This window comes from Neopsephotus bourkii, unplaced genomic scaffold (assembly GCF_033783945.1).
Source record: "Neopsephotus bourkii isolate Nb327-2 ecotype Australia unplaced genomic scaffold, CSIRO-AGI_Nbou_v1 NB_1572, whole genome shotgun sequence".
NCBI lineage: Eukaryota > Metazoa > Chordata > Aves > Psittaciformes > Psittacidae > Neopsephotus > Neopsephotus bourkii.
In genome coordinates, this window is record NW_026902048.1 from 7678256 (window position 1) to 7696760 (window position 18505).

Sequence of the window (18505 nt, forward strand, 5' to 3'; positions counted from 1 at the left end):
AGAGTAAAAAGAAAACAGGGTCATTCTGTGAGTCCAGTGTTTTACACCCTGAGTAGCGTCCTTCTGGAAGCAGGACACCTGAGGAGCTGTGTATCTGCAAATTCTTCTGTGAAGCGGCATCCTCAAACACAGCCAGTGCTTTGGTAACTTCAGCAAGATTCAGCAGAACTCTGCTACTTGGCCTTCATTTGCCTTTGTTTTGATAAGACTGTAGAGGAATGTATTTCCTATTTACTGTTTCTTTTGTACCAACATGCCTTTTCATCTGGGTGATACAGGTGTTATTGGTATTTGTACCAGTGCATGCTCTAAAATGAAGTGTATTTTTGTCTGCACAACTTTGTCTCTTGCTTTTATATGTCCTTGGGATAAAACTGTATATTTAAATAGCACAAATTACAATTTTCGCAGTTTCTTCCTTGCTTTGTTAGCACAAAGAAAATGACCGTTAGTACTGGTGCTTCTTATTGTGCTGAGCTGCTTCATTATGAAGGTGATTATGATAGAGGTGGGAATATTTTAATCACTTGTTAAAATTGGATTCATCCTTCAAGGTGAGCATCAGCTGAAATCTGTCAGTGCGTTGATCTTAGTGAAGAGAGCATCTTATGCTAAATGCTCTGCTTTCTCTTTGAGAAGCATTTTCCAAGCTGGCATCAGTATAGTTCAGTGCTGAAGGAGAATGCTGTTTGGGTGGTCTCTTCTGCTTCACTGTTAGCAGCTGGGAGGGATCCTTCCCATACCAGTCATGGATTTTAGGAGTGTTTGCCGAACACAAGACTGTACTTGAGCTGAGGTAGTGGATGTGAGGATCTGCTCACTTTCTCTACCACAACTTGAAGTATGAGGCCAACTGGAATTCAGGAAATCTTTGAGGAAGATGAGAAGGCTGGCTTCTGTGCAGGAGTTCTTATTTTCTGGTTGAGACGAGGGGGAAGGGAAAGAGATTATTCTAAAACCTCGTGTTTAATCCTGCTAAATACTGTGCTCTGATCTTACTGATTAACATTTGAAGGCTATGAAGCTAGGGTATCAGTGATTTGAAACTAGTAGCATATGAACATTTTAATTAATAGGAAAAGAAGGAGGTGGAAGAAAGACTAGTATTGTGGTACCTGCATTGTGGGGAAGGGAAGTACACAAATATTTTGTTACTTGCTCTGCAGAGTTTTGAAGAGAGGCGTGTCTCTCCCTACAGAAGCTGATGTCCAAAAGATTTGGAGTGCTTTAGTGTTTCTACAGCTTCAGCTCTATACACTTTATAATTGGGAATGTCTTTTATATGGTTGATTGTGAGTTTTGCTTGATACAGAGAATAATTTACTCTGAGAATGTGCACTGGTGAGTGGGGAATGGTAGGACCTGTAGCAGCAGTAAGCAGGACTTACAGGTGCATGAAGTTGCTGGTGTGACAGGAGTAGGAGGTATGGGTACACTTGAAGCACCAAATTTGTAGAAGAGGACTTAGCACACAGCTCTGCAGGCTGCTATGCTTCTAGTGGCTTTGAGAAGAAAATTTCAGAGGCAGTTTTGGCTTAAGCTTAGCAATTTTTAGCTAATACGAAAAGTCTCTTCATGGAATTAATCTTCAACAAAGTGAATGTGCTGGGTTCATGTTGTTTAAGGCTTTTGTACTCCCCCTGCTTTGCTTCCTACTTATTAGTGCTTGTACAAGTGGTTATACTACTGCAAAGCAAAACAGGGAATATGCTTAAAATATTGTTAAGAGTTGGGTTGTATTATTTTTTTTTTAAGATGAGTCAATTCTGTGTTCAGGGTGACCCTATGAATGCTGTGCACGCACAGCTTGAGGGGAGTGGGCAGAGCCCAGAGGTACTTGCAGTATTTACAAGCTCCACATTTATCTTGTGATACCTTGTGATACATGTAGCCATGATGATCCCAGGACATTTGCTGTCACTTCAACTATGAAGTTGCTTTAAGTTTTGTACTGCAGCCAAGCTAGACCAGTTTTGAAACTACAGGTGGGGTATGCACTTGGGATATATTTTACAGTGATGCTCAGCAAGGGCTAGCTGCCCCCGTAAAGGGTCGTCCTATCTTTAGCCTTGTCACTTCCTTTTGCGCTGTATGTCAGTTGTCTAGTTGATCTCTGTCAGCTCAGCAAGCTCTCCAGTCCACCAGAATAAATGCTCCCATTTTTTCCGTCAGATGGATGAACTGATCCGACTCAAGGGTGGGGGTGTGCAGCAGGGGATGGGGCTGTGGGAGCAGGCTCACTCCTTTCACAGTGCTGCTAAGGCTGCAATTTCAGTGACAGCCCACCATTACTGGCTTATGTGATGGCTTGGCTCTGCAATACTAAAGGTCTTCCTGTGTGAGGAATTATGGACAGTTTTGACACAAAAATCATCTGAACCTGAGCCAAGAACTGGGGTGAGGGGAGGTCTTCCCTCCCCCCAAAACATCTGTTCAGTGACCTCTTGCTGTACATGTTTGCAGAGATTGGGACAGAGTCAGGCTGCTCTGCTTGTAGCTGTTTGACTCCTTCTGCCTGAGCAGTGAGGAAGGAAAGTCCCTGAGGCACAGTGCTTTGTCATCTTGGCCTTTGCCCACGTGCAGTTTGGATCTGTACAGGAGAGGCATGTCTGAAGTGCAGTGGCAGGAACCGCCAGCACTTGGATCTCCTCCCTTACATTTTTAATGCCTGTTTTAAGCTAGGCTAATGCTTTAAGCCTGCGTTGCTGCTGAAACAAGTGGTTCCACACGTGTCTTCGGCTAGACCTTCTCTCATCCCCATGCAGCACGTGTCACAAACACAAGCTCGGAAAGCAGTCTGTGTTAAAACTAATTGGCAGAAGATGGAGTGGTTGGTTTTCTAAGTTTGATCACTTCCTTGATTCATTTTGGTGCATGTCAGTAGTGAGAGGGAGGGAACAGCATGGGAAACAGAGTCATAAGCCGGGGAGCAAAGGCTGCATATACTGGTTTGGCATTCTGTGGTTTTAGGGTTCAAATAGATCAGTTCAACCATCTCAGCAGTTGCCAAAATGTGTGTTGTCCCTCCCCTCTGTCACGTGTCATCTGTCATCCCTTGCATCAGTTCCACAGTTTTCTGCCTGTGCATTATGCTTTTTTCTTTCCTTTTTTGCTTCTCTCTGTGTGTGAACTGACTGAGCTCAGTGAACTGTTGGAAAACTTTCTATGGTGGTGATGGCCCTTTTCTTCCCAGTGGGGTTTTTGGTGGCTCAGGGGACTAGTTGGGTGGGTAGAGGTACAGATTACCCTGGAGCTGGTGTGGGAGACTGGGATTGCCCTCTTCAGAGCGCAGCACACCATTGTGTTTGTGTTAAACTTATTTCTCATTTGACTTCATAACATTGCATCAGTTTGATCCTATCTCTTGTCCATTTTATTCCCCAAATATTAGCAACCAATGAAGGATCTTCCGCTTCCTGTGGCTTTTATTAAAACTCTTCAGAAGAATCCCTGGCACTTCCCCTGGGAGATTTAAGTATTCTGGAGCCTCATGCCAGTGGCTTGTGCTTTGGCTGGTGGCAGGATCCACTGGTTAATGAACTTGGGAACTGGCTTAGCTGGAACTCAGTCCAGCTTTTCTTGTTTTTCTTCTGGGCATCTTTGTGCACCTTTCACAATTTGTTTATTGAATCGGAGCAGACTTTTTTTTACATCCATGTTAGAAATTGTAATGCTGTGATTGCATTAGCACCTGGTCCTTCAGTAATGGTTGTGTCAGGGAGTAACAAAATTAGCAGTAACTGGTGCTGTTGTTGAGTTCCTGTGTGCTGCTTGAAGCTAACTATTGACCAGAAAGGCCATCAGGGTTAGTTTTGAAAGTTTGTGCGGTGAGGCTCTTTTACTGTGCTGCTGCTTGAAATTGAAAGGGTTAATACTTGTATTGTGCCACTGAATATGTTAGCCCTTATGAAATGTTCTGTCCAATATTTTTAAATTAGTCTTTCAATCTTGAACATTCTGTGCCAAGAGTGACTTGTGTAAGGTTTAATCTTTAAATGGGTTTGAGTTACCAAAGCATAGAAAACTCGTGTTCATTTACACTCTCCTGAGTCTTCTCCTGCTGAATGTTGGGCCCAGCATAAGAGTTGAATTCCCACTTGCATTACTTGCAGTTGAATTCTAAAGGGCTGTCTGGAGAAAGGCAGGAATGAAAGTGCTCTTTCAGCTACAAGTACAGTACTTCAGCAAAATCAAATTTAGCTGTCGTTTGAGGTCAATGGGGGCTTTGTATGTGGAAAGCAAATGCTTCTATATTGGGATGGGGGAGTACAGTCAAACAGCTGAAATAAGCTTAATTGCAGGTTGAAGCTGAATGAGATACTATCAGGGATTTTTATTTTGTCATCCTGCCTGTACATCTTCCTTGTATCTTGAATGCTTTCTCATCCTGAGAAGAGTACCTTATTGCTGTGAATAGAGAACTTGACTGTCATTTCTGTTCTTAGCTTTGCAACCCAGGGGTTTGCTTTTGAGGTATCAATTTCATATACTTTGGGGAAATAAAAACAAAATGCAATGCATGTGGGTGTGAGAAGAGAGGAGGATATTTGTATAAAACCAAAATAATGGGAAACTTGTTTGTATTTGGCTTCAAAAACATCTTATGTAAAAGGAAGCCTTTTTACTCTAGTGTACTTCTTACTGTAGTTTAATTCTGTAACTTCGTAGCTGGTGAATTATTCAAACATCTTGAAACCCCTTCATCTCTGGCTTTGGTTTGGTTTTTTTTTTTGTACTGATGTTACTTGAAAGATTTATTATTATTTATTATTGTTTTTGTAATATTGGTTATCTTTGGTTTGACTGGCAAGAACTAAAATAATCCATGCTTGAGCCTAACTTCTGATCAGGAAGTATAAAGTGATAGGCTTAAATTGTTCTTGACTGAATTAATACCGTGAGATACTTGGGTTTCTTAATGAGAAGGGTTGGGGGTTTTTTTGTTTGTTTGTTTTGTACTTTCAAAACTGATAAAAAAAGGGCAAGATTGAGGGGGTACATAATGGAAAAAGAATTTTTATCTCACTGAGTGACATGTCAATAACTTGTGTACAGGTGAGACCATTTGAGAACAGTCGGGGGCTCAGAATACTGTTGCATATGGCTATTTTTTGTCATTTTCATGTACTAAGGTTTACAGATCTTTTACAAAGAAAACTAAAGCTAAGGATGTTAGGAGTTGCCTTGGTATTTATCTCTTATTTCTCTTCACACAAAACTGTTACATGTGCATAGTATAGTATTTTTGACTGAAAAAGTGTTTTGTTTTTTTTTAATGTGAAAAATCATAATTCAGGTTTTGTGGTAAGTAGTAGTTGTTCTCCACTAATGACGTGGTGACTAAACAGTAACTTGTGAATTCATGTGACTGTTGTTAATAACTATTACGCAGTAAGTAAGTGGTACCATGCTTGTCTTTTCATTCTACAGTACTCATTCACAGTATCAGGTGTTCATGGTTCAAGAAGGGTTTGACATAAGTGTCCTACTCCCCTACCTTCCCTTAACTTACTGCTAAAATCAGTACTATTTCCATTCTTATTTCCTAAAATTACTTTTCTTTGCAAGCTCTATGTTGACCACAAAATGGTGGGGCTGGAACAGTCTGTATGTATGGGGCATGTAAATCATATATATGGCTGTGTCTCTATTATTGAGCAGACCTTGTAGATTTTTATTAGGAAAAGGCATTGAGTTATCCACAAGGCTTCTTTTATGGATTATCTTTTTGCTGAACTATGGGAAACTCTAGATATTCAAATGTCAACTGAAAAAGAAGGGATTATCAGGTTGGTAAATACTGGGTTGTATGTTTCAATTTCAGGTTTGTAGAAGAAGGGAAAATGGCTCAAGAAACTAACCGTAGCCAAGTGCCTATGCTTTGTTCCACTGGTTGCGGATTTTATGGGAATCCTCGTACAAATGGCATGTGTTCAGTGTGCTACAAAGAACACCTTCAAAGGCAGAACAGTAATGGTAGAATTAGCCCTCCTGGTAAGTAATGCCAACATACAGCTGTTTGAACAACTCCAAATGACACAGTAGATGGCAGCTTGCTTCCTGATCATGTCCAAATACTAAAATATAGGAGCATTAGTGCAAACCATTTTATTCTAACATTATGGAATGAGCTTGGATGAAGTGCGTATGATATAATTGTGCTGTGATTAACCTGCTCAGAAGTAGACTCTTGGAAATACTCAGATTAATACAAAAGGTATTAGCAATTTGAAGATACAAAAATGTAATAAAAATTACTATGCCAACATAATTTTCCTGAAATTACTGACAGCAGAGATAACATTTAGCTTGGGGAATGTTTGTGAAAAGCATTTAAAATACAGGTATTTAATTCCTGCAGTCTGATGCTGAAGGATTAACCTGTAGATGCTTTTTAAGAATAGTTGCCCTTAACTTAAGGGAGAGATCCTTTTTATTCCTTTTTGCTCCATGTTCCATGTACTTGCGGTCTTTCCTACAAAGCAGATTACCTATTGAAATAGTTCTGTCCTCCTACATTCACTCTATGGAAAAAGCTAGAGGGTTCTTCCCCCTTTAATGGTAGTGTCCTCAAAGAGGAAACCTTTCTCTGCTCTGTGCATTCCAGTGTTTTCAACTTGATGTTCTTCTGGGGGTAAGAGGGTTAGGGAGTGCTTTGCTGGAGCTGCTAAAATGTCTATTCTGGCTTGGCTGAATACTGACAGCAAGGAGTCTCAGGGTGCACTTGGAAAATATCATAGAATCATGGAATGGTTTGGGTTGGAAGGGACTTTAGCATCAAGCTCCAACCCCATGCCATGGTCAGGGATGCCTTGCACTAAACCATGTTGCCCAAGGCTCTGTCCAACCTGGCTTTGAGCACTGCCAGAGATAGAGCATTTGAAGCAATAGTTTCCATTGAGATCTGGGGATCTAGGTTCTACAACTTCAGAATGGATTCTAAGTTGTATTAGGGTGCTACACTACTGTTTCTCACAGTTCCATCTTGGATTTTCAGCCAGAACCCAAGCTTATGTCAGAATACTGCAGTTCATGCTGAGAAAGTTGTTGCTCAATGCTTTGATAAGCAGAGAATAGTAACTATTTGAAAGCTCCACCTTTAAAATTGTGTAGTGTAACTTCTGGGGACTTGGGGCTGGAACATGAGCAAAATATAGTCAAACATAATTACTTCGATGTCAGGGGGGTCAAAGAATAATTGCATAGTATAACTTCTTGTAATCCTAGGAAGGGAAGTAGTGTAACATATTTACATTAGTGTCTTCCTTCCAGCATCCTCTGTCAGTAGTATAACTGAGTCCCTACCAGTTCAGTGCACAGAAGGCAGCGCCCAGGAAACTCAGTCAGCTTTAGAACCTACATCGACTCCATCGACATCCATGCAGCCAAGGTAAGCTGTTTCTCTGTTCTGGGCTTTGAAGTAAATATCTGTATTGGGGTGATTAAATGAAGTGTACTGATACTGCATAATTAAATACTAGGACCTGGATTAGGAAAATGTGTAAGATTTAACTGCTAATTAAAGTGTGGGATCTCACAGTAAATAGTAGCTACATCTTGCTACGTTCAAATGCAAATTCATCTTCAGAGTTTAGCCTCAAATAGGAGCTATGCCAGCTTCATGCTGTTCTACAGAGGCTTGTCTGGCTGATCTTTTGACTCCGCAACATGCAGTTGGCTGTACCTTTACCAAAGGAGAGCTCTTTCCATCTTGGAAATGTGAGGATTGTGTAAAATGGCAGAAAGCTGTTTTCCAGAGTTCTCATAAATAAATGTATGATATACAATATGCTAAACTAGTTGCTTTGCAAAAAGTGGAGTGTACTAGAAGAGGGAAAAGAGGTATCTGAATCTTACTGTAAGTTTTGCAATGGAACTTCTGATTAAACAAGCAATTTCCTACTGGATTATTCAAGGAGGCATAATGTCTTCTTGTAAATCACTCAGACGTACTAAGTGCTTTTCATTTGTAAAAGCTAAATATTTGTTTATTTTTAGTGGCTGCATTTCAGTTTTGGAAATTGGGTGGAAAATGTTAGCTTCCATCCTATAGCACACTAACTTGCAGTAATACTCATTCTAACTTTCCTTTAGAAATCACAATGTAGTAAAGCACAGGCTGAGGGTGATTTCATCAGTTATTGTTGGCCAATTCTTTTCAGACTGTTTTCTGCTCCTTAGCTTTTTATAGGAAGTGTTATCTCATGTTTGGATCCTACATATGAACTGAGAGCTAGGTGCCATGCTTGATGCTATTTTTGGTCTTGCCATTCTGGGATTTCTGACTGGGATAGAAAATAGATAACTTACCCTGATACAACTCTTTTGGTATGTGCAAAAAACAAAACAAAAAGATCCAGCTCAAGGCACAGAGTGAACCAATTACAGTGCCTTGGGTTCTTCTCACATGACCTGTAACAGCATGAAAGTGAAAAAAAGTATCTTTTTGATCACTGGCTTGATTACTGGTTACAGGAGAAATGAGTGGATAGTTGCTCTTGCACTGATTCTTTTGAAGTTTGAGTTTCACTTCTTTTTTCCAACATAAAAGCAGGAATTCAACTTCAGTCTCTGGTAATACCTCAGTTATGATATGCTGAGGAAATATCTAGTAAATTGACAATGCCCTTTTGTAGGTGACCAAAGTTGCAGTTAAGGATCCGCATGCAGTTCTTGGCAATTAGTATTTCAGCTCCAGTGCCTTGGTTGTGTCGTGGATTACTGATAGGGCTTTGGTTCGTGGGCTGCTGGATAATCCAATTTCTTGGATATGGAGTGAATCTCTAAGTGGAAAGGGAGAGACAGATTGGGTAAATGGGGTAGTGCTACCTCTTGCTTGGGACTTAAGTTCTCTCTTGTTCCATAGTAGAGCTGCTGGGTGAACAGTTTGGCTGTGTGTGACTGCTAATACTGAACCTCTCGCACAGAACCATCTGAGGTATTCATCTGTGAGTTTCCAGCCATGCTGTGAGTTTTAGCAGTATAGCTGACAGGGTTGGGAAGTTTGGCCAGCACCACTTTAAACTGTGAAAACGTAAGGAGTTCTGTGTACAGCTGCAGATGTTTTATTACTGGAAACATTGACATGCTGCAATTTTCTTGTTCATATCACTAGAACACCAAAAGTAGCTCCTCTACAATTATCTTGCTGACCTATGTTATAAAAATCTTTACATACTGAATGCTGCATTGTTGCTTCTGTGTATACTTCAGACTACCCCAAAATATTTTTCCCTTTTTATAGTTGAACTGGTTTATTACATTCAATATTAACACAAAACATTAAACTTTTTCATCAATTCAGGTTCTCTAGTACTCTTGGACACTGGCATTTTTAAATGGTGACAGAAGCAACTTCAGCATGAAAAGTGTTGGCATGCTTTCATTAAGAAAGACTCTATAATGTGTTTCTTCCTGGAATACCTGGCATACCTCAAAAATAGTGACTTTTTTTTCTTTTACCTTCCAGCCCTGTGTCAAGTCAGTCACTCTTAACAGAATCTGTAGCATCATCTCAACCAGATAGTACAGCTGCGGACAAAACAGTACCTGAGACAGAAGATTTGCAAGGTTAGTGCCTAGTTTTCAGAGGCAAAACAGATGAATGATGTTTTTAAAGTCTTGACTATTCTAATATATGTCTGTTCAAGAGAGAGCTTAATCTCAAACACAAATAGTCTGTGAAATCAGAAGGCAAGTAAGGATAAACCTTAGAAGGCAAGTCTTAAACTGGAAACTTATGTTTAACTGGTGATTGCAGTATCTTCCAGAAGTGTGTTGATTGGGGCTAGAAATGCACATCATAAATCAGTATAATGTTCTGTCTTTTATGCCACAGCTATTACATGCAAGTAGGGTTTTGAGTATCTTCTCAGACTAGTCATATGCAGCAAATATCACAAGTTTATAACTCTTATTTGTGATACAGGGTATTGGGACATAGCTATTATAAGAACAGTGTTAGTATTCTGTATAAGCATGAAATACCGATAGAAGAACCTTTCACCTATGTACTGTAGTGGTGTAATAATTTGGCACACTGACATTCAGTTTAGGAAACAACCAAACCACAAACTGATTGTGTGAAGGAAAATGGCTGAGTGGGTGATTTTAACTATATTGGCCTAACATCCTTATTGCTGGTACACTGGGGTTTTTTTCCCCCTCTTTTCTTTTTATGTGCAGGCTTGCAGAGCTTAAAATGAAAGAGTTTAAAAAAGTGTTTCTTAAGAAAAGGCAAAAATGTTCAGACTTGAAATCCACAGACATTGTAAAAGATACTTAAAACCAAGTCAGCAAGTATTCTGCCTTTACTTCTGCTGACACAGCTAACTAAGGCTTTAGTGGGTAGTTTTCTGTAGACTAGCCTAAACATAGGAGTTTGGGTTTTCCACAGATACAACATGTAATTCCACTTTAAAGATGCTAAATATACATTCTTTTATTGTACCTCTGGTATCAAAGTTTGGGTTTTGGATACCTTTCTAAACCTGAGCAAACCCTTCTTTTAGGTGGAAGGGAAGAGTAGTTATTCAGCTGTTGTGCTGATTAAGGCCACCTCTGTTATACAAACAACAGCTTTAAAACTTGGAGAAAATGCTTTAATGCTACTGCCATTTTATACTAGGCTTTGAGATGTCAGTTACTGAAAGATGTTTAATCTTAAAAGGTATATTCTAGCTGTAAATTTTTATATCTTCAAGTTTTCTTTCTGAAGCTGAGAGCTGTTGTTGCCTCAGTTTTGACAGTGCGTGTAAGACATGCTCTTAATATCGATCGATGATATCTGGCCTTGCCCAGCTTAAGAGAATAGCAAGTGCTGGAAATGCTTATGCTTCTGAAGCTCTATAGATTAGCACAGCAGAGGTAGGTTTGCAAGCTAGATTATGAATTGATAGACTTCTGAGTAATTCAGATAAGGTTCTACTGTCACCCCTGTTCTGCAGTAGAGGGAACCTGGGATGTGCTGGATGCCTCATGCAGCAGCCCTGCTCCCATGCAGGCACATCTCTTCCTGGGAACCTCTCTGAAGTAGAACACCTCAGTCTGGCATGTGAATATTGCACTGTAGGTTTACATTGGTATGGATGGGTATATTGGAGATCATAAAGGCGGCTTGTGTAAGATGATCTTCCTAATACCCCCTGCCTTTGTTAGTCTCATGATTCTTAGTCTTCCCTCCAGTACCTGAGTTACTCTTTCTGTTTTACATATGCATCTTGGCTTTGCTGAAAGTTGAAACTCTAGGCTTGCAAGATCTACTGTCTTTGCACTGAGAGGTAGGGGGAGTGCTTTATTTTAAAATCGTGTTTTGATGCTTTGAGGTGGCTTGGGCCTGTGAAAAGACTTTTCCCAGCAGGTTTTCTGAGGACTGTCTTTTATGCGTTTGCATAAATCAGTGTTCCTTCTAATTCTCACCTCTGAAGCTAATTCTCCTTGTAAGTAGAAAAGATGGTTTTCTGAACTCAAAGCTTTGATTTCAGGGGCGTATACACATTTTACAGTATGTATTTCAATGCTCAATCTATATCAGGTGTTTAGACTACTCAGCTGTGTCATTTTCTTTGTACCATAGTGATTTCTAAACTAAGAACACCACCACCATGTAATTGCAGTTCTAAATTACAATCCCTATTTATAACTCACTGTGGCAGGGTCAGCCTTGTTTCCTGAAGTATTGCTTCTGTGCTATTCCTTAACTGAAAATCAGTGTTTTGCTTTGAAAGTGTAAGTTTGGAAAGGAAAGCTGCTTATGATGGATGCTAAGTGGATTTCACTGATTGTTGTCACAATTTTTGCAGCTTTTTTTTTTTCCCCACCCCACATCATTCAGAATTCAGTTTTCTTCTATTCTGATCATCTCTGCAACTCATTTTTACATTGCCTCAGGAGCTGTTGTACCTTTTACTCAACTTCAGGGCCATTTTAGGATTAGCCAGGCAGGTTCCCTTATTTGTTAGCCAGGAGATTAACAGGGCCTGCAAGCAGGAGAAGAGAGGCTCTTCACTTCTCTAGCATTAATGAGTTTAAAACCATCCAGATTGGGATGCATACTTTATTTCAGGGATGTTTAAAAAAGGTACATGAGACTTGCCATGGAAGGCAGGAACAAACAGTCCATCACATACTTTATGGAGCTCTTCCAAATCAGGATTTTAGGGCTAAAAGTATAATTTGTATTAATAGGTGGGTTCTTGGCACTTTTGAACGCTTCTGGGAGCCAAATCAGCTGCTTTGATTTTTTTTTTTAACTCCTTGAGAATCAGAGAGGTCAATATATGAGCGTTGCGAAATGCAGTCAGTCTCGTAATATGGTGTGCTTCCTAATTTGAGAAAATCAAAATACAAATTCAGATTTGCATAACTAGCTAGAAGGTACATGGCTGCTGTGAACAGTTACCTGTTTCTGTGCTCATCTGGGTTTTTAGTGAGGTAAAACAATTCAGTCATTGCTGACTAAGCTTAAAACCCCTTCATATTAAAACAACTAAATTGCTACAGAATTTTGTGGAGCTAAGCTGGACCTAAGATGAGTGCTGTTGAACTAAGGGCATCAACTTCAGTGATCTTACCAAGGCTAGCTTAGTAGACAGGGTTAGAAAGGAACTGTGGATACTCCATACTTTTGTGACAGTACCAGGGGCTTGGAGGTAGAGTATGATTATGATAGAAACACAGAAAATAATCTAGGCTATCCTGATTTAGTAGATGAATGCACCAGGGAGAGAGGGAAACATTAATGAAACAGATTTAAAACTAAATGCTGTAGGTAAGTGTGCTCTTACTTATTTTGTCTCTTCCCAACACTGGGACACTGTATTTTAGGCTTAATTTTAACACTAAGCTGAAGTAATGTTAGGAAGTAGCAGCGATCTTAGCTTCGTATTTCATTCTTTTGGATGAGTGGGTATTCTTCTTCATAGGTCTGGTCAGATTCACTTAAGAGGCGAATGTAGCTGTTCATTGTCTTCCTGTGCAAATGAAGAACCTTTTTCTTTGAGAAGCTCTGCCTAGTAATGCAGGAGTGACAAATGTAAAACATCCAGAGCAAGGAGAGAGGAGAGAGTCTTGCAGCAAATGCCTGCAGGGATGCAAGGACTGGAGTGTGCTTTGTCTTGTGGCTGCTGTTTTCATGGCCAGAGTATACTGAAGTTCAAGTAGGGTTGGCACAAGCAAAGCAGTAGCAAAAGCTTCTGCCTTTAGGAGGAAGTCCAGGCTCTGCTTGTTTTGATCAGCTAGGACCATAGTCTGTAAAACAGGAAACTTCTAGTGGCCAGCCCGACTTGTCAGCTCCAGAAAAATGTGTCATGCTTTATTCCTTTTTGGTTAGTTGGCAGCTTGTACTGGTGCTGCCAGTGCTTCTGTTCTCCAGCTGAAGGCAGAGCTGAGGCTGGGGAAGGGTGGAAATCAGTTCAAGCAAAGCAGGCAGCTGTATCCTGGAATCCAGACAAAGTACAGCAGCTGGGAGTGGCTGCAACATGTTTCCTGCAAGATCCAAGCTGGGTGGTACTGCATTTTACCTGGCTTTTTTTTTCTATTGCATTCATCACAGCTGTAGCACTAAACACTGGTCCTTCATCATCTAAAGATGCCTTAGTGGTGGGATACTTACAATTTTATCATAGAGGATTTTGGTTCAAAATCTTCTATGCAAAACCAAATTGACATCTAAAATTTATGGTTACTGTAAGATCCAAAATGACTCGTAGCAGCAATAGAAGAATCTCTGCACTCAGTTCTACAGTGAGCAGCAGCTCTTAAATACTTCTAAACACTTTTTAATGTGAGAGCCATATGCACAAAGAAAATGTGTGTATGTATTAAAGCCTTGTTATGCAGGGAAGGGTGCCAGTTTTTCCTAAATTTGGCTAGTTACAGAGGCTTTTAGTAAAACTTAAACTGAGGTAACTGGATTTTGCTACAACAGGAAATGCAAACTTGACAATGTTAACTGCTAAATTTATGGCATGAAGCTTTCTTAATGAATTAATGAACACTGCAATGTCTGTTCCATATATAACACTACAAGGGTTCATTTGAGTGAATCTTACTACTTCTGATACGTGTCTCTCACATCTTTTAGTTTTTACTGGTTTCGATTCTTGCTTTGCAGACCTTGGATGTTATCTGTCCACTCAGAAATGTGCCCTTTAACAGTTGCAGACCTTGGATGTTATCTGTCCACTCAGAAATGTGCTCTTTAACAGCCATTTGAAGCCACTGAACGTTTTTTCTTGCAAACTATCAATTCTTATAAATTTCAGGATGAAGTAAAGCTCTGCTTGTAACATAGATGGGCGATTTTATTTTTTTAAAAGGGATTAATGAACCATGTATAACAGTCTTTGCTGGATGAACCCTTGGAATAAACTGTGCAGTTCAGTGAAGTCTGTGCTGGTGGTGAGGTATTTTGCTTACCTCTTGCTGTTGCTTGGTACAGACTACAATGTTTTGGGTTTTTTTCTTTTTTCCATTGCAAAAATGGAAATCTCCCTTTTCTCTTAAAAAAACCAAAATCATCAGAGTAGCAGCACAGGAAAAAAGAACCCCAGCAGAATTGTCATGCAGAATAGCAGTCAACTGAGTATAGAACTAGTACAGAACTGCATCTGACAGTTTTCCGCCTAACAAAAGTTCAGCTGCACAGAGATGCCTGCAGCCTTTTCCCTGACAAATGTCTGGGCTTGTTGTATTTCCTCCTTTACAATATTGGTTCTAGCTGAGCTTCCATTGATGCTCTTCCTAGCTGGAGCTTGCTTTCATTCTTTGACTCTTTGCTGCAAATATTCCTGGCTTCTGTGTCCCTTACTTGCTGGAGACTGATCCTGCTATGATCTAGCAATGATTGGTAGGCAGAGACTGGCTCTTTGCCCTTCCTGAAATGAAGTTGAGTTTTTTGGTTTCTATTTCTGTTTTGCAATGTAAGGAATGTGCAAATACTTGAGGAAAACCAGCCAACTTCTATTTATACCTGGGTCACGCAAATACTACCATGACTTGTTTATATTCTCCCACACAGCCTATAACCTGTCTCCTTCAGATGTGAGTGAATATGAAAGTAGGTTAAAAGCTATCTTTAGCCAAAGTGTCTTTAAAGAAAGGTTCCTACCTGCTTCCTTCTGGGTTTCAGGATAGTGCTTCCTCCCTATAAGTTTGTGTATCTTGAGCTCAGTGTGCCTTTTCCCAGGCAGTGTGAGTAGCCCCTCTGTAGGCTTTTTCCAAGTGTGCAAGAGCAGCAGTGACAGAATGGCAGAGATTGTTCTGAAACCCTGCATTTTGTGTGGGCCTCAGGAGTGCAGCCTCCAGCAAAAATAATGTTGATTCAGTATTTGAAACAGAGTGTTTTACTCAACTGGTCCTAATAAATACAGTGCTGCTTACAAGCAGATTTTAGGAACTGGACTAGTAACGTTGGTGGGGAAACACTTGGGAGTTGGAGTCTCTTCCCAAATCTAACAGCACTTGAGTCTTACTCTTAAACCTGATTCTTTATTATTCTGTTTCATTATGGTATTTTTGTATTGTGAACTTTGAGCATTTAATTAATCCTTTCTTTATATTTTATTGAAGGTCTTGAAGGAGGGAGTTCATGTACCTGTGCTGAGATTCCATTACACTTAAGACATGGAAGCTACAGCAAAATGGTTCACCCCAGAACCTAAGCTTATAAGAGGGGCTTTAGTTTATCCTGTGATTTAAACAGAGGAAGGGGAGAGACAGACTTTCTTTTTTTTCCTCTTGTTCTTACTGACTTTTGTTTAATGTTAGCTTCAGTGTCAGGGAATGCAGAGCCTACACCTGAAGAACAAGACAAGTCGCTTGACAAACCAAAACAGAAAAAGAATCGTTGCTTCATGTGTAGGAAGAAGGTTGGACTCACTGGTAAGAACTATGAATTCTACTCTTCTTACACTTATTTAGGCTTTGGACCTTTGAAAGGTTTTCCTAAAGGGCAAATGGGGCACGGTTGTCTTGATGGTGGTTTGAAATAAAACTTTGCCAAAGGTCCTCTCAACTGGCTTTTACTAGATTTAGTCATGTATGATTTTTGTTTTGCAACTTGTGTCTTGAAGGTGAAGTTCATAATTCCAAATACTTCCTTTTATAAGTCTGCTTAGCTGAGGAATTGGATGATAGCTTGCTGCCATCCACTAACCAGCTTTGCAGTGGTTCAGTGAAAGGGCTTAAGAAAACTTGAATTCCGTGGGGTGCAGGTTCATAAAGAAAGAAAGCAGGAGGTCTATAGGAATGTTTTATGCTAGTGTCATGTGATAGGAAGGAATGGGCAAATAAAATCTTACTGTAATCTCTTCAAAATATATTATTTGTGATTCTTATGCTTTCTGCAGCAGAGGCTCTTTGGCTGATTGACACTGGTGACTGAGATGTATTGCTAGTGAGTGAACACATTCAGGATTTAAAACAAGCTGGTATAATTAAGAATGTTGAAATGTCTGAAGCTAATGTTTCTGTCCACAGGGTTCGAGTGTCGGTGTGGGAACGTTTACTGTGGTATGCACCGTTATTCAGACGTACACAGTTGCTCTTACAATTACAAAGCCGATGCTGCTGAGAAGATCAGAAAAGAGAATCCTGTAGTTGTTGGGGAAAAGATTCAGAAGATCTGAACTGCTGCTTGTGCTGGAATAAAGAAATCCTCTGACCATCTGCAGATTAAATTGACTTGAGCTTTTTTCCTTAGTCATCAGGAGCGTAGAGCAGTGTATCTTGCCTAGACCTTTTAATCATGCATGTCATCAGATGAATAGATTTTTTGGGTTTGTTTTTTTTTTTCCTCTTCCTGTTTTGAAAATGACTCTGAACATTTATTTTCATTGCAGTTTTCTGTGGCTGAAGACTTAAGTAAACTTTACAAGTATTATCCTTTATGATCATTTTAATTTTAGTTGAGTGCAGAGGGCTTTTATAACAAACACGGAGAGAACATTTGGAGGGCTGTGCTTTTCCAGGGTAAAACATGCATGCGTTAACTTTGCAGTTTATTTTCTTGTTGTATATAGCTTTTCTCTGCAGCACAATTTCCTTTTTTTTGATAATGCCTTGTATGGCACAACTAGTTATCAGTAACTGAATGTATTTTAATCATTATGGCTGCTTCTGGTTTTTTTTTTCCCCATTAACGAGAGGTTATACATGTTCGCATATTAGCTTGTTTGCACCCTCTACCTATTTATGTATGAATCATTTGTAATGAGAGTGTGTGCTGAGATTGTGTGGGGGGTTGGTTTTTCTTTTGGTTTTTTTTTGTTGTTTTTTGTTTGTTTTTTTTAAATAGGGTTTTGTTTGTGTGTGTGTGAGGGGAAGGCTGTATGCACTTCACCGACTGCAGGTTTCATTGGGATTACATCCATCAGTCTGTCTGTACACAAATATGAAGAATGATCTGAAGTACCTGTGCTGTATTTATGTTTATCCACGTCTTAACTTTGATTAAATAAAATTTAAGAAAATTGGAGCCCTTGTGGCTGTCACTGGCATATGTAGCCTGGATGTCTCTTGCTTTATTTTTGTGGGGACCTTCCATTGCTGGTTCCTTTACTTAGCATATTTATTCAGAGAGGCAATGTATATCCAATGCTAGCTAACTTCTGATTACTCTTTTTTGCCTATAATATATGAGAGAGACCCCAGTTTCCAGGAGCTTTCTACCTTGTGCATTGATACATTCTGCCCAGGGCGTTCTCTGTGCATTGTGTCACTCGTGTGCAGGTGAAGGGATCATTTGTGACAGTGTACTCAAATTGGGGGTAGATCTACAGGTGAAATAGGTGTGGCCTCTGACTGGGCTTTTAGATCTGTGCACATGATTCTGGTTCTAGAAAATACAGCTGTGGGGTTTGTTATCCACTGTTAGACCATGCTGCACAAATCTCCTTGAAGTTAGGCAAGAGAATGGTTCTTCAGGTGGTTTCTCCCATGAGATGTCCCTACTTTTGAGGTTAGCAGTCGAGACTTCAACACTTTGATACTGCCACAGCTGCCCTTTGCTTGCTTCTTGGTTGATCTACAGGCTTCAAAGTGATCCCCATTTGGGGGTAGGAGGAATTGTTCTTCTGCCCTCCTGTTAAGGTGTACTCAGTAAGTTTCTTCCTTCCTGACTGCCTGTTTGGTCAGGTGAGTTTGTGCCTCAACCCTGCAGCACCCTGGTCATCTGTATAACTCAAAGGTTGAGTGGTTTTATAGTGCCAGCCAGTGCTGCTTATCACCACACGTAATGTACGCTAAAGTAGACCTAATTCCTCTCCAGATGGTACTGATCTGCAGTTGAAACTTCACTTGGTGACTTACTGCTGCTTTAAAGCGTTTGTGAAATAAATGAGATTGCATGGCTTTATTTAAAACATTTAATTTTTAATCAAAGCTGGCTCCATCCTTTAAAATTCTGAATGCTTTTTAAAAGCTATGGCTGGCAATTAGTAGATAAAGCACCACATTTAGCATATAAGCACTGCAGCAGAAGGAGCTTTCTCTATCAGCCAGCTAT

At 40.0% G+C, this 18505-nt stretch overlaps 1 protein-coding gene across 3 annotated transcripts in view; it reads left to right on the forward strand.

The window, feature by feature from the left end:
* ZFAND6 (zinc finger AN1-type containing 6) overlaps window positions 1–17504 on the forward strand; it is a 44456-nt gene extending 26952 nt beyond the window's left edge. For 2 of the 3 annotated variants that reach the window (XM_061371366.1, XM_061371367.1), the window contains 5 exons: window positions 5819–5994; window positions 7273–7390; window positions 9470–9570; window positions 15769–15882; window positions 16480–17504. In XM_061371366.1, the coding sequence (XP_061227350.1) occupies window positions 5844–5994; window positions 7273–7390; window positions 9470–9570; window positions 15769–15882; window positions 16480–16628 (633 nt within the window). In that variant the 5' untranslated portion in view covers window positions 5819–5843 and the 3' untranslated portion in view covers window positions 16629–17504. The remainder of the gene's footprint in view (window positions 1–5818; window positions 5995–7272; window positions 7391–9469; window positions 9571–15768; window positions 15883–16479) is intronic. The other variant, XM_061371368.1, reaches the window with a different exon arrangement.
* Window positions 17505–18505: the final 1001 nt, after the last annotated feature.